Consider the following 12,414-nt stretch of genomic DNA (forward strand, 5'->3'; position numbering starts at 1 on the left):
CTGGCTCTAGGATAGATACCGGTGACGACGCCTGGCCTCCTCAAGATCGCCATCCCTTGTGCCCACTGGCATCTTGGGGTTTTAGTACTGCTGTTCCCCTTCAGGGCTGTATCCTCCCCTTCAGGGTTTTCTGGGTGAGGGGAACAACCATCAAATCAGCCTTGAACTTGGCATAAACAAGTGACACCATTTAAACACAGACCAGGAAGACAGAACTGCAAGCAAAAACTCTAGTTTCCTGTAATTTCAAATGAGACTACTCTGTGGGCTGTCAAGCCTTGGGTGAAGACAGGATGTTCTTTTATGGAACACATACAGAGATTTCAGGAGGAGCTTTTGATATTCATAGGCGTATGTTTGGGTCCTAAATGCAGTGCCCCTTGTCTTAGCTTTTAACTGCAACACCTAGCAAAGGGCCCTCCTTTACAGTTATCCGGCGAAGAGGCACCTCTCACTGGTGGTCTCCATGTGAAGACCTCGTGAACCAAGTAAGCTCTGCTGAAAGTCAATGCGAAAGAAGGATGCACCTGCCACCCTGGTTAGGAAGGAAGAGACCCAGATGGCTGCCAGGGCCCACCCTTCTGTTATGCCTCTGCACTCTGCTCTGGAAAAAATTCACCTTCCATATTTCTCATTAGCCACTTGGAATAAACTGTGCCTTGGGAATCCCTGAAGAAAATATTTTCACCGTACTGTCCAGACCTTTTCCAAGTGGTTTCCAAGGCTTTTGCCCATTTTCTATCCTGCCTCCTCTGTCTGGGGATTATACTGCTGCTGGGCCCATTGATTCCTAAAATGTAGCCTGCAGCTCATTAAACAACTGTCTTCCTCCCCTTCCTTTGAATACACCACTGTGTGACCAGCTTTGTGAAATAACCAAGAAAGCAGACGGGGCCAGGATACACATGTGATTGTTCAACCAAGCCACTGTGACCCTGGGGCCAAGTTGTAAGAGAAAAGACAGAGATTACAAGGATAATGCCTGAAAGATGCGTTAACGTGGATCCCTCCACCAAATTAAAGGAATTTTTTTTCTTTTTTTTCTTTCTTTTTCTGCAGATAAACGGAACAAAATGCAGCTGGAGAAATTAGAGTAAAGGATTCCCCGTCCTTCTGTGGGACTTGCCTTCCCCCCACCCCCACCCTCCTCCACAGCGTGTGCTGCTATCTTCCCGAACTCCCCCAGAGCCAGGAGAGGCCTTGCGATACCGAGGATTGTCATTTAGTTCCATTTCTTTGTTCCTTCGCTTCATCTTGTGCCCCTGCTGAAGACAAAGAGAAGCCATTTGTTAGATTAAAGATAAGACACCTTCACAGGCTTAGCAAGGAATACCTTTTTAATACAGCCATTTAAATGTCTCTCACCCCTCACATAGGCCCAGGAATATCTTATTTGACTATCAAAGAGCTTTGGATATCTGAGCTGTAATTGCTGGCACATGGTATCTTTAAAGAGCATATAAATCACTGCTAATAAATGTATGCCACATTGACAACGAGCTTTGGCTGATGGGGACGATTCACTCAATTCTTCAAAGTATTCTTTGAAAACTGTAACCCTGAGTTGATGTGGCTTCCCTTTTCAGGCCCATGCACACACTCTAGTTTCCAGGGATCGGCATATAAAAATAACAATTTTCATAATGCTGCTTTGCAAAAGTCATTGATGGTTATGCCATCACTTCAGACTGTATTTATTAAATTATCTGCCTTTTTCACTACCCATGAGGGAATGCTAAGAAGACACTGTGCCCCAGAAGAGCCTATACGTTTTATTTTTTTAGATTTTTAAAATTGAGGTGTAATCCGCCTACAGGAAAACAGATCTTAAGCATACATTTCAATCTGTTTTGAAAAATGCATACATTAAACCCACAGCACCATCAAGATATACATTATATCATCACCCCAGAAAGTTCCCTTCCCTATTACCCCACTCCTGCTGGAACGAACAAATGATCTGATTTCTATCTCCATAAATTAGTTCTTTTCTGCCCTAGAACTCCCTGCAAATGGAATCATACAAGTATCTCCTTGTGTCTATCTCCTTTCACTCAGCGTAATGCTTCTGAGATTCGTTCATGTTGCTGCTTTGTTAATCTGTTCCTCTTCGTTGCTAACTAGAATTCCCATGTATGTATATGTCACTTTTTAAAGTTCATTTTCCTGCTGCTAGACATTTGTGTCGTGTCAAGTTTGGGGCTTTTGTGAGCACATCTGCTATGCATATTCTTGTACAAGGCTTTTGTGAATATAGGTTTTCATTTCTCTCAAATAGGACCAGAATTGTTGGGTCACAGGATGGATATATACTTAATTTTACCAGAAACTAACAGTTTTTTAAAATGTGGTTGAACCATTTTATATGTTCCCCAGCCACGTGTAAGAGTTCTAGCTGCTTCACATCCTCTGTAACATTTGGTGGTGTTAACTTTATAATTCAACACTAGTGGGAGCATGGCGGGATTTCATTGTGGTTCTGTATTTTATATCTGCGGTCCCTGGTTTTCAGTAATCTCAGTCCAAATTAAATTAAGCCTGGAGAGGCTTGGTGGGTATCAGTCAAATACATAGCCCTACACTGCTTTATCTCCTTGTAGAACTCTTATTGAACTTAACATGTCTTGGTTATTCTCTTGCTCTCCTTCCTGTCTCTTCATGTGTCTTTTATATTACTACATTTTAATTTGTTTTTTCTATTGCTGTTAATTATTTAGTGTTGCTCTTTTCTGATTGTTTTATGTCTGCTTTTAACTGTTTTGTCATTCAAATGTAGCTATTTTATAAAATCTTCAAAATTCCCTACTCTCTTATATTCTCATAGTGCTAATTGTCCTGTAATTTTACCTACTGACTCTCACTCAAAATGGATCATTTCCTTGTGTGTTCTGTAAGTCTTGAAACTGTAAATTCAGCTTCAGAATTTGTTTTTCTTTTGCAGAAACTCCATGGGGTAGTTTCATATTTCCATTTGCCACATACACCAGGGATCACACTGGTCTGTAATCAATTATTAAGTTCATTTTTCAATTTGTTTATTACTGCATGACTTTGGATCACATAAAATTGTGTTTCAAACTCACAGTGTATTTGTGGTTTCTATCTATCTCGGGAGCCTTTTTCTTTCCCCATGCAGTACCTGGTGCAGATCCAAGTCTTTCTGTTAATTTCTTGAGCTGGAAGTCCCAGATTTATTTATGTAGAGGTATCAGTTCCAACTCCTTACCTTGAGTGGTTCAAGGTCCAAGGTGGGCATTAAAATGCAAGACTGTGGCCATAAAGGCCTGTCTCTGTATCAACAATCTGAAGCCCAAAATTTAGTGGCTTATAATATGAGTGATTCATTATTTCTCATGATTTTACCATCTGGCCTTGACTCAGCTGGGCAGTTCATCTGCTTGAGGTGGTACCTGCTGGGGCCAGAACATCTGAAAGGGACTCTCATTTTCTAGGACTTTTCTCCATGTGACCTCCTTCATTCTATAGGATAACCTGGGCTTCTTCCAAGGTGTCTGGATTCCAGGCAGCGAGCATTATGAGAGTGCAAAAATGGAAGTTACAAGCCTCTTAAAGCTCAACCTAGAAGCCACATTCAGTCTTCCATGTTTCTCCAGAACCAAAGGTTGAGATTCCATAACCATCTTTACTGCCCTCAAATACTTGTTGGAAAACATTTACATTTGGAAAGTGTTCCATTGATTCATTTAACCCTCCCCCTGTTGTATCCTTATGCTACCCCTGATTTTTTACAATTACAAATTATACAACGCCAAACATTCTTGTATTATGTCTTTGAACTCTCTATTTCACTGTATTTCTTTAATTTCCTGGAAGGTATGATTCATGGAGCAAAGGTTCCTTCTTCCTGTCAAATGACCAGATCACCTTAACAAACCCTTCTGTGTAAATATTGCTGTGGGAGTCAGTGATGTTGCACAAGTCATTCATTCTGCCTCTGTGACAACTGTGTCCAGAAACTTGCTATTGCTTAGGGAGCAGAATTTTGAATTGGAGTATTTAAATTTCCATTTATGAGCCAGGTGACCCTGTGCATGTCACTTCTCCTTCCTAGAATTTAGTTTCCTTAAACTAATTTTGGACTTTAAGTTTTGATACCTGGACTATAATCCCAGCACTTTGGGAGGCTGAGGCAGGCAGATCACTTGAGGTCAGGAATTCAAGACCAGCCTGGCCAACATGGCAAAACCCTATCTCTATTAAAAATACAAAAAATTAGCCAGTCATGGTGGTATGCAACTGTAATCCCAGCTACTCAGGAGGCTGAGGCATGAGAATCACTTGAACCAGGGAGGCGGAGGTTGCAGTGAGCCAAGATCGTGCCACTACACTGTATACCGGGTGACAGAGGTAGACTGTGTCTCCAAAAAAAAAAAAAAAAAAAAAGGGTTTTGACACCTGATTCATTTGGGTTAACATATAAGTTCATTTTTATTTTCAAGAAAAATATCATTTTGATATTAACCAAGAAAAACAGAGTAATCCTGGCACTTTATCTGGATGCTGGTCACACAGGAAAGTAATAATGTCTGTAAGAAAAAAATCTAGACAAGAAGTCTATAGTTTATTGGCAGCAAAAGGGTAAAAGGAAAGGAAACACCGAGGTGCTTGCATTTAAATTGTTCAGGCTTAGTCTCACTTCATTACTTTTTAATGGAAACTCCTCAACCATATCATTTCTGCAGCTTAGCAGGATATTTTAAATATATAAAGAAAGTAAAAAAAAAAAAAAGAAATGTTTATAAGAACATGTTTGTATAAGCTTATACTTTTTAGCAGTCTTATGCTATACATGCATTACACAGATACCATTACATTTAGTTTTAAAGGATGTTCAAGACCATACAGAAAGAAGACATGTATTCTTTCACGCATTCCCAAACTTCATTCTTCTGTGATGCTGGAGCACAAAAATGGTACAGCCAAGCCTCTTAGGAAAGTGTAGAGAACCATCAAGAACATGCAGGGAGTGCAAGGAGGTATAGGGGGCAAGGGTGTCAACGTATCATTTGTGCCTTACACTTGATGACCCATGATTCATTTATTCCATAGGTTTTTTTTTTTTTTTCAACTAAATATTTTAAACCAAGAGTTGGAACAGTTATAAAAGCAAGCACGATTTCCTTCTTCCAATTCTTCTCATCAGCCCTCAGGGTATGGAAGAGGATTACAGACCATTCAAGTAGCAGTGTAAAGGAGGCTTAGCATGACTAGCTCCATTTTACTCCCCGCTGCCCCCGTCCAGTGATATCTTTTAGGTTAATTGCTTTTGCTCATCTCTTCATGTAGGGTGAGCTAACAATGGCAGGAATTTAGTTTATAGTTTAACTTTAAAGCAAAGATGACAATAGTTCCTTCCCAAAACTAACCACGCAAGAGATAAAGACAGTAAGCACACAAGTAACAACATTATATTAAAGATTTATAGGAGCAATGTGACCTGACCAAGGGCAAAGAAGTTTCACAACTCCCCCTTGGACCCTTGCTGTAGCCCAGATATCTGTCACCTCTTGATCTCAACCACCTCCCTCTTCTCTTTCCTCAAAGATAAAAGGAGCCTAAAATTCTATAAATTTAAGGTGATTCCTTAGGACATTAGTTTGCCATCTTCTTGGTTTGCTGGCTCTTGGAATAAAGTCATTTCCTTGCCTCAACACCTTGTCTCTTGATGTAATTGGCTGCCATGAAGCAAGCAGTACTGGCTTTGGACTCAGTTACCCTCATCATTCTAAATATACTTTAGTCTCTACTGAGAGATTTAGAATGTTGGTCTGGAAAAACTCCTAAACATGGTCTGGACCAGGTTTTTTATTTTCCTGGGAGTTCCCTGAAGCTCATTCAATGTAACAAACCTTCCTGCAGATGCACGAGTCCACAGGTAGTGGTGTGAAAAAACAGGACCTAAGGCGGGCTTGTTTCTGTCCAAACACACTCATATTCCTTTATACAAACTCCAGGGCAAAGATTGAGTGTTATGCTTAAAGACAGATATACCAAGTAACTCAGCAGGTAGCTTCTAGAAAAGCAATGCTTCAGAATCACCTTGGAGTTTCTGAAATAATTTGACCACTCCAGGAGGCCAGGGGTGAGATGGATGGAGACATATTTTACTTGTCAAAACACAGAAAACCAGGGTATACATGATTTGAATGTGCTGTAGCTCATCTTTTCCCCTTCAAGATGGCAAGCTTCTAGGGGTGATCCTTTCCCCTTACGCTGTGTTATTTGGTTTAAAGATTTTCAAAGTTTATCCCAAGCCATGCTGTGGGAACTTGGCAAAAACCGAGGGAAATCCAACATGTTATTTGCAAATAGTTCTTATGGCTAGTCGATCAATTGAAAATCTCACCACAAGGGGCATCTTACCTATTAGTTGATCTTCTTGTTGATTCTCTGTTGGGTCATTTACCTTGTCAACCTGACTATTCATTTCCACTGTCACCAGAAAAAAAAAAAAAAAAAGTTAAATATTCATTAAACCTAAATCTCTGAGACACATCAAGATGGCCCATGATTTGATACTTTCCTGATTTCCTATTTGTTGCCTCTTTTCCATTTGTTTCATTCATTCAAGATTTGGGGACTATTCTTGTAGATTTTTACTGGTGGGAGGAGAGGATATACCTCAGACATCCCCTTCAAATCTCATGTTGAAATGTAATCCCCAGTGTTGGAGGTGGGGCCTGGTGAAAGGCGATTGAATTGCAGGAATGTGTCCTTCATGAATGGTTTAGTGTCATCTTCTTAGTGATGAATGAGCTCATTCGTGAGATCTGGTTGTTTAAAAGTGTGTGACATGTTGCCTCTCTCTCTTGCTTATTCTCTGGCTGTGTGAGATGCATGCTCCCTCGTCCCCTCCCATGATGATTGTAAGCTTCCTGAGGTCCTCATCAGAAGCAGATGCTGGCACCCTGCTTCCTGTAAAGACTGCAGAACGATGAGACAATTAAACCCCTTTTCTTTTTAAATTATCCAGTCTTGGGTATTCCTTTATAGCAACACAAAAACGGCCTAACCCAGTGGAGGAGGGCAGGATTGCCTTCTTCCCTCAACTGTAGAAACTGAGTTATCACTTCAGACCAGATTTTGGGGTTGACAGTTTGGATGTACATATTATGATTCTTGGATAAATTCAAAGGCTTTAATAGATATCTAAGAAAATAAAGAGAGAAGGCAGAGCAAAGCACATCACTGACATGCAGAGGTAAGCAGCTCGCTCCAAAATGTCAGTATCAGGCCTGTTTGGTTTGCTGTACTCTCAATTTCAGAATTCAAAACAGACCTTGCAGACTTGCAGATAGCTGCTGCAGTGGCAGTGAGCGGCCATGAAATAAAAAAGCCGACCATCTAACTAGATCCCATAGTCGTGATAAAACACGTGCTTTTACCTGACTCAGTGTATTCTATGTGAGCATTTGCATAAAAATAGAATGCATGATTACTGCCATTCTCCAGAAGTAGCCCACAGCAGGCATAGCATTCACTCTAAAAATTTCCAAGGGTCAGTAGGTTTAATTAGATTGGTATTTTTTCAAGCATCAGAGTCCGCATTATAAGCTGAGAGACTGAATATACAAATAGACAATGACCAGATCATATATAATGATAGAATTCTTATGTAAAACGTCTGCCGAAGCTAGCCAAGGCAACCAAAACACAGTCTCTGCAGCAATTGATTCAGAATGGTCAGGACTTGGTCAGGGACTGTCAGCATTCCTATTTTTTGCCCCTGCTTCCAACTTGGGACCAACCAGGGAAAGTCACATGTATTCCCTAATACAATCACTTAAGGTGCCCCACTGCTAGTTGGCCACGCCCAGCTTCTCTATGCCAACAACCTCCAATCAGAGGATGCTTGAAGTATTCCCTTTTTTTAATCTGTAAAGGGGGGTTTCCCATCCCCTGCCCGCCTTTGAGCCTGCCAAACACAAGTGATAATGGCCACCTTTGTTACAGTTACCTTTGAATAAGTAACCACTGTTTGTTCTCATTTGGGCCGTTTTCATGTATTTGCACAAAACCAACAGCCTATATCTGCTTTTTCACAAACGTGAAATTAGTGTAAAGTTGTGGCAGATGCTGATTTTCACGCTTCAAAGAGGCTTGAGAGAATGATGTTATACAGCATCCACCGAACTCTCTTCCAATAAGGAAGGTTTTAAAAGCAGGTCTCCTTGTTCTCACCTGCAAACTGCCCTGAGTTTCTAATGATGTGTGAACTCATTTTAAACCCCATAAATAAACTGGCCAGATGCAGCAACCCTACGTAAGTATAAGCATTCATCCACTGTCCATCCTGCTCTGCAAAGTTATTGTAAGTTTACCCTTCTCCGTGGGGGAGTGTGCAGGATAAAATAGTGTTTCTTCTTCCAATCAAGGGATACTAGTTCTAAAACCTACTAATAAATGGTACTATAAAAAGCATCCCATCATCAAATAAGTTTGGGAAAAGCAACTATAAATCATGTTAAACAAGTCTCTTTACCTCTGAGACTTCTGAGAGCCTGCAATCCCTTACTGTGTATGGCGAATCTCCAAGCGAGGACTAAAACTTAGTATTTCACATTTACTTCTCTTTTATTCATGGGCCTGATATTCCTCAAAACATGATTTGTAAAGAACTAGCTAAGAATCATGCCTATAGCATCACAACCAAGCTGAAGCAGGTTTAGTTCAACTGCTCATAACTAACATGCAGTGGCTCTTAATGGATGCGTCTGGGGCTTAGAAACATTCTCATGGGCAATGCATGCCCATGAGTAAAAGGTCAACTTGGGCTATATAAGCCAACAGGCTTATAATTAAGGGAGGCAATTCGGGTGATGATAAGCCAGTGGGAGCAGGGAATACCTGGTATAGGAAATTCTATTTAAGACTACAAATAACATCCACCATTAGCTAAATGTTTTCCAAGGTCATTATCAACTCAAAGTAATTTGTTTTTTTCCTTTGGCTAAAATAACCCAAATGGCAAGATACTTAAATGACTGATCACCTAACCAATTCTGGTTCTCCTAAACTCTATGGGCCAGTGGAATCAAATACATATTACATCAGATAGGCTCAAATAGCTGTTTCTCTAGTGTAAGTGATGGTATTTCAAAGGGCCCTTAGCATCATTGTGCAGGGGAAAAGGGATATTAATATTCCTGAGACTCAGACTCTTTAGATGCCTACAAAATTAGATGTACGTTTTTAAAGGTTTTTTGAAAATTTATTTTTAAGGTGCTTTTAAAGACTCACTATGTTTTTAACCACGGCATTGGATGTGATAGAGTGGAGTGAAGTGATGAAGGTACAGGAACAATCTTAGCCCACACCCAAGGTAAGGCTCTCCCGAATGCTGAGTGGAGCAGGGTAACAGGAGGCTAAGTACCTTTTGCAGAAGTTAAGTAATGCTTCCATAAAGTTCACTAGGTAGACTTCAGTTCACTTTAGTCTTGAAAGTATCTATTGAGTCCTCAGTATTATAAGATATGATTAAACCAAGACATATGATGCTTTAAAACAGCAACAGGTTTGTTTTTTTTTTTATAAGAGGCTGCCATTTTTATTAGTTTGTAATACAAAATGGTTTTTGAAATTTACCCTGTTCTAACCAAATATGTTGCTTTATAGAACAGATAAGCTCCCTTATTCCTAGATTACACATAGAACATATGCCAGATTTGTAGTTTGCATGGGCTCCAATAGCTCAGAACCTTACCATCAGGACCTGGAGTATTTTCTAGGTCATTGGAGCCTTCACTTTTCCCAGGCACTCTAGGTGTGTCCTCGCCTGGAGCTGAAAGAGAAAAAGACCACAGTCCCTGATTAATAGAGAATTATAACAGCCTGAGGGCCAATCAATTCTGTCACCCTCCATTGCCCTTTGCAATTCAAAAATACTCCTGGGATTCAACTTCTTCTGCAGAAATGTTAAAAGAGGAAACAGAGGCTTGAATTGCTTGAATACTTTAGTGCGGCCTTGTAAGTTCTCTTCAATTTGTGAGATGATCACATATATACATATATAGTTTCTCAAATTAGAAATCTTGTAGCATGACAGCAGGAAAAGTTGATTTCCTCAGAACAACCTACAGTTTAAATTTAGGGAAGTGTGTCTGTATGCATGGGTGGGTGTGAGAGAGAGTTTAAGTCGTTTAACCTTAGAAGAGGAAACAGAGAAAATGAATTTTGCCTTAGGCATGTCTGAAAGCTGAAAGATTCATTTGCCTGGTAGTGAGAGTTTTTGTTGTTGTTGTTGTTTGTTTTTTAAACAGAAATGAATGGTTTAGTTGTTTCCTTAGGAGACCTCTGATGCTCCCATTTTGGATTGCTGAGAATTTAGTCATCAGTAGATCTCCTTTGTGACTGGCCTCTATTTGCACAGCTTCACAGGGTGCTTCAATGAGACGCTTCAGTGTAGTAAAGGAATTGTGTTTCATATGGCAAAAACATTTCCAGGTATTCAAAAGGACAATCATTTCTTGCTTCTTAGTTAAATCTCTCTTAAGTTTTTATAACTTGAAGCGCAAGGACATTTGTAAATACAAATACATATATAAAGTGCTAGAAAACCCATAATTTTAAAGGTTTTATGATCTCTGTACATTTTTAAAGAGAGGATTAAATTTAGTTTCATTACCTGATTACTTACTGTGCCCAGAGTATGTTAAACTTCATGTGCCTATTGACAAGAAAAAAGCAAGGACAGGAAAGATCCAGTTTATAATGTCTACAAAGGAAGAGATCTTCAGAGGCAAAATGTGTACTCTTGGTAATGATGTATTGAGGTTGACAATTAAGAAATATGATTCAAAGGTGACTGGGCTCTGAGCTTAGGTAGACAAATGGCAGAGAGGTCATTAATTCATGACATATAAAACAAGCAGTGTGGTAAAAGAAGAAGAAAGTCTTTTAGATTTAAAGCCTGAAGTGCAGGGGCATTTATGTGAGATATCAAACAAGTTTTGCATCTAGCATTGAGGAAAGAATTATGACGAGAGAATTATGAATGGAACATGTGGGCATTTGGGGGACACCAAAATAGGGTAACATTCGTAGTATGGGAGTAGATGAAAGAACTCGGGAAAACGATAACACAAGGGAAAAAAAGGACTCATGGTCTCCTCAATTCTTCAAGGACAAGATGAAAGTCACTGTGTCCAGAGTGCTTTTCACTAGTTCCTGAGAATGAGGTGGAAAAGGAAAAATAAAACTTGGAACTTCCAACTGGACTCGTTAACACTATATAATACCTTTCTCACACTGCCTATTCTAGAAATGTACCATTTTTCAATTGTTCATCAACATACTCCTTGAACACACAATTACAGAAGAAACCATTGGTGAACTCCCCTAAGCCTGGGAGCAGGAAAACTTTGCTAATTATGCCTTAAAACACAGAAGTAATAGGGACCAAGAACAAAATAATTGATTTTATAAACATAATAAACTTTTTAATGGAAAAAATAGCAAAAGAAATGTTTAAAAAGCTACAAATTGAGGGAAAATATTTGCAACTTTTATCATAGACAAAGTGTTACTAAAATCTTTAACATATAAGGCCTTCTAAAAACGGAGATGAAGAAGACCACCAACTTAATAGGAAAATGGGCAAGAGATTTAACAGACAGTTAATAAAAGAAGATATAAAAATGGCCTGCAAAACACATGAAAAGGTAATTTACTTTGCTAACAACAAGAGGAATGCAAATTAAAATTATAATGAGAAAGGGATTCTGCCTAAGGTGGACTGTCATGATGCAGACTAACCCTCTACCGAGAACAGCTAGAAACACCAAATAAATTATTTAAAAATAGCATTGTAAGGCCCCAGAGTGCCATGAATGCAGGACAAACCCGAGGAAATGCAAAATGATACAGCTGATATTGCACATGTGTCAAGAAGTTGAATAGAGCCTGCAGGTGTTTTGTAAGGCTGGGGCAGGGAGCAAAACTTGAAGGTTGGGTTCTACCAAGGAGAGGTACCCTGCTAACTACCTCAGGTTTTCGGTGGGGTCCCCTGAAGGGTTACATCCTGGGGGCAAGGATGAACTTGAAATAGACCAGCTCTTTAAAAAAACCCTGAAGTCTAACTTTTAATTAATAAAATTCCTGATTGAATTACAGCGCTCTGCTGACTGTCAGACGCAAAAGTGAATCTTCTCTGGAGGAAGATTAAAAGCCTCAAGTTATCTCTACAGTTTTTCAAACACGGTGTCCAGAATTCAATACGAAAATTACCTGGCATTTCAGAGGAACAAGAACAAGTCACTGAAAACCAAGAGAATAAAAGAGATGACATATGGATATACATCAGAGATCCAGGTATTGCAGATGCAGCTTAAATAACGATTAATGTATTTTGGAAATTGGATGCCAAGTTGAATAATTTTTATGGCATAGTAGTTT

The 12,414-nt window shown here is 39.5% G+C and overlaps 1 protein-coding gene across 3 annotated transcripts in view; it reads right to left on the reverse strand.

The window, feature by feature from the left end:
• Window positions 1-1,037: 1,037 nt before the first annotated feature.
• MACROD2 (mono-ADP ribosylhydrolase 2) overlaps window positions 1,038-12,414 on the reverse strand; it is a 2,100,238-nt gene continuing 2,088,861 nt past the window's right edge. For 2 of the 3 annotated variants that reach the window (XM_003905088.5, XM_009216566.4), the window contains 3 exons: window positions 9,725-9,802; window positions 6,385-6,453; window positions 1,056-1,265 (listed from right to left, as the gene is read on the reverse strand). In XM_003905088.5, the coding sequence (XP_003905137.3) occupies window positions 1,219-1,265; window positions 6,385-6,453; window positions 9,725-9,802 (194 nt within the window). In that variant the 3' untranslated portion in view covers window positions 1,056-1,218. Of the gene's footprint in view, window positions 1,266-6,384; window positions 6,454-9,724; window positions 9,803-12,414 lie in introns of all 3 variants that reach the window. The other variant, XM_021921837.2, reaches the window with a different exon arrangement.

The sequence above is a fragment of the Papio anubis genome, chromosome 16 (genome assembly GCF_008728515.1).
Source record: "Papio anubis isolate 15944 chromosome 16, Panubis1.0, whole genome shotgun sequence".
Taxonomy (NCBI): Eukaryota; Metazoa; Chordata; class Mammalia; order Primates; family Cercopithecidae; genus Papio; species Papio anubis.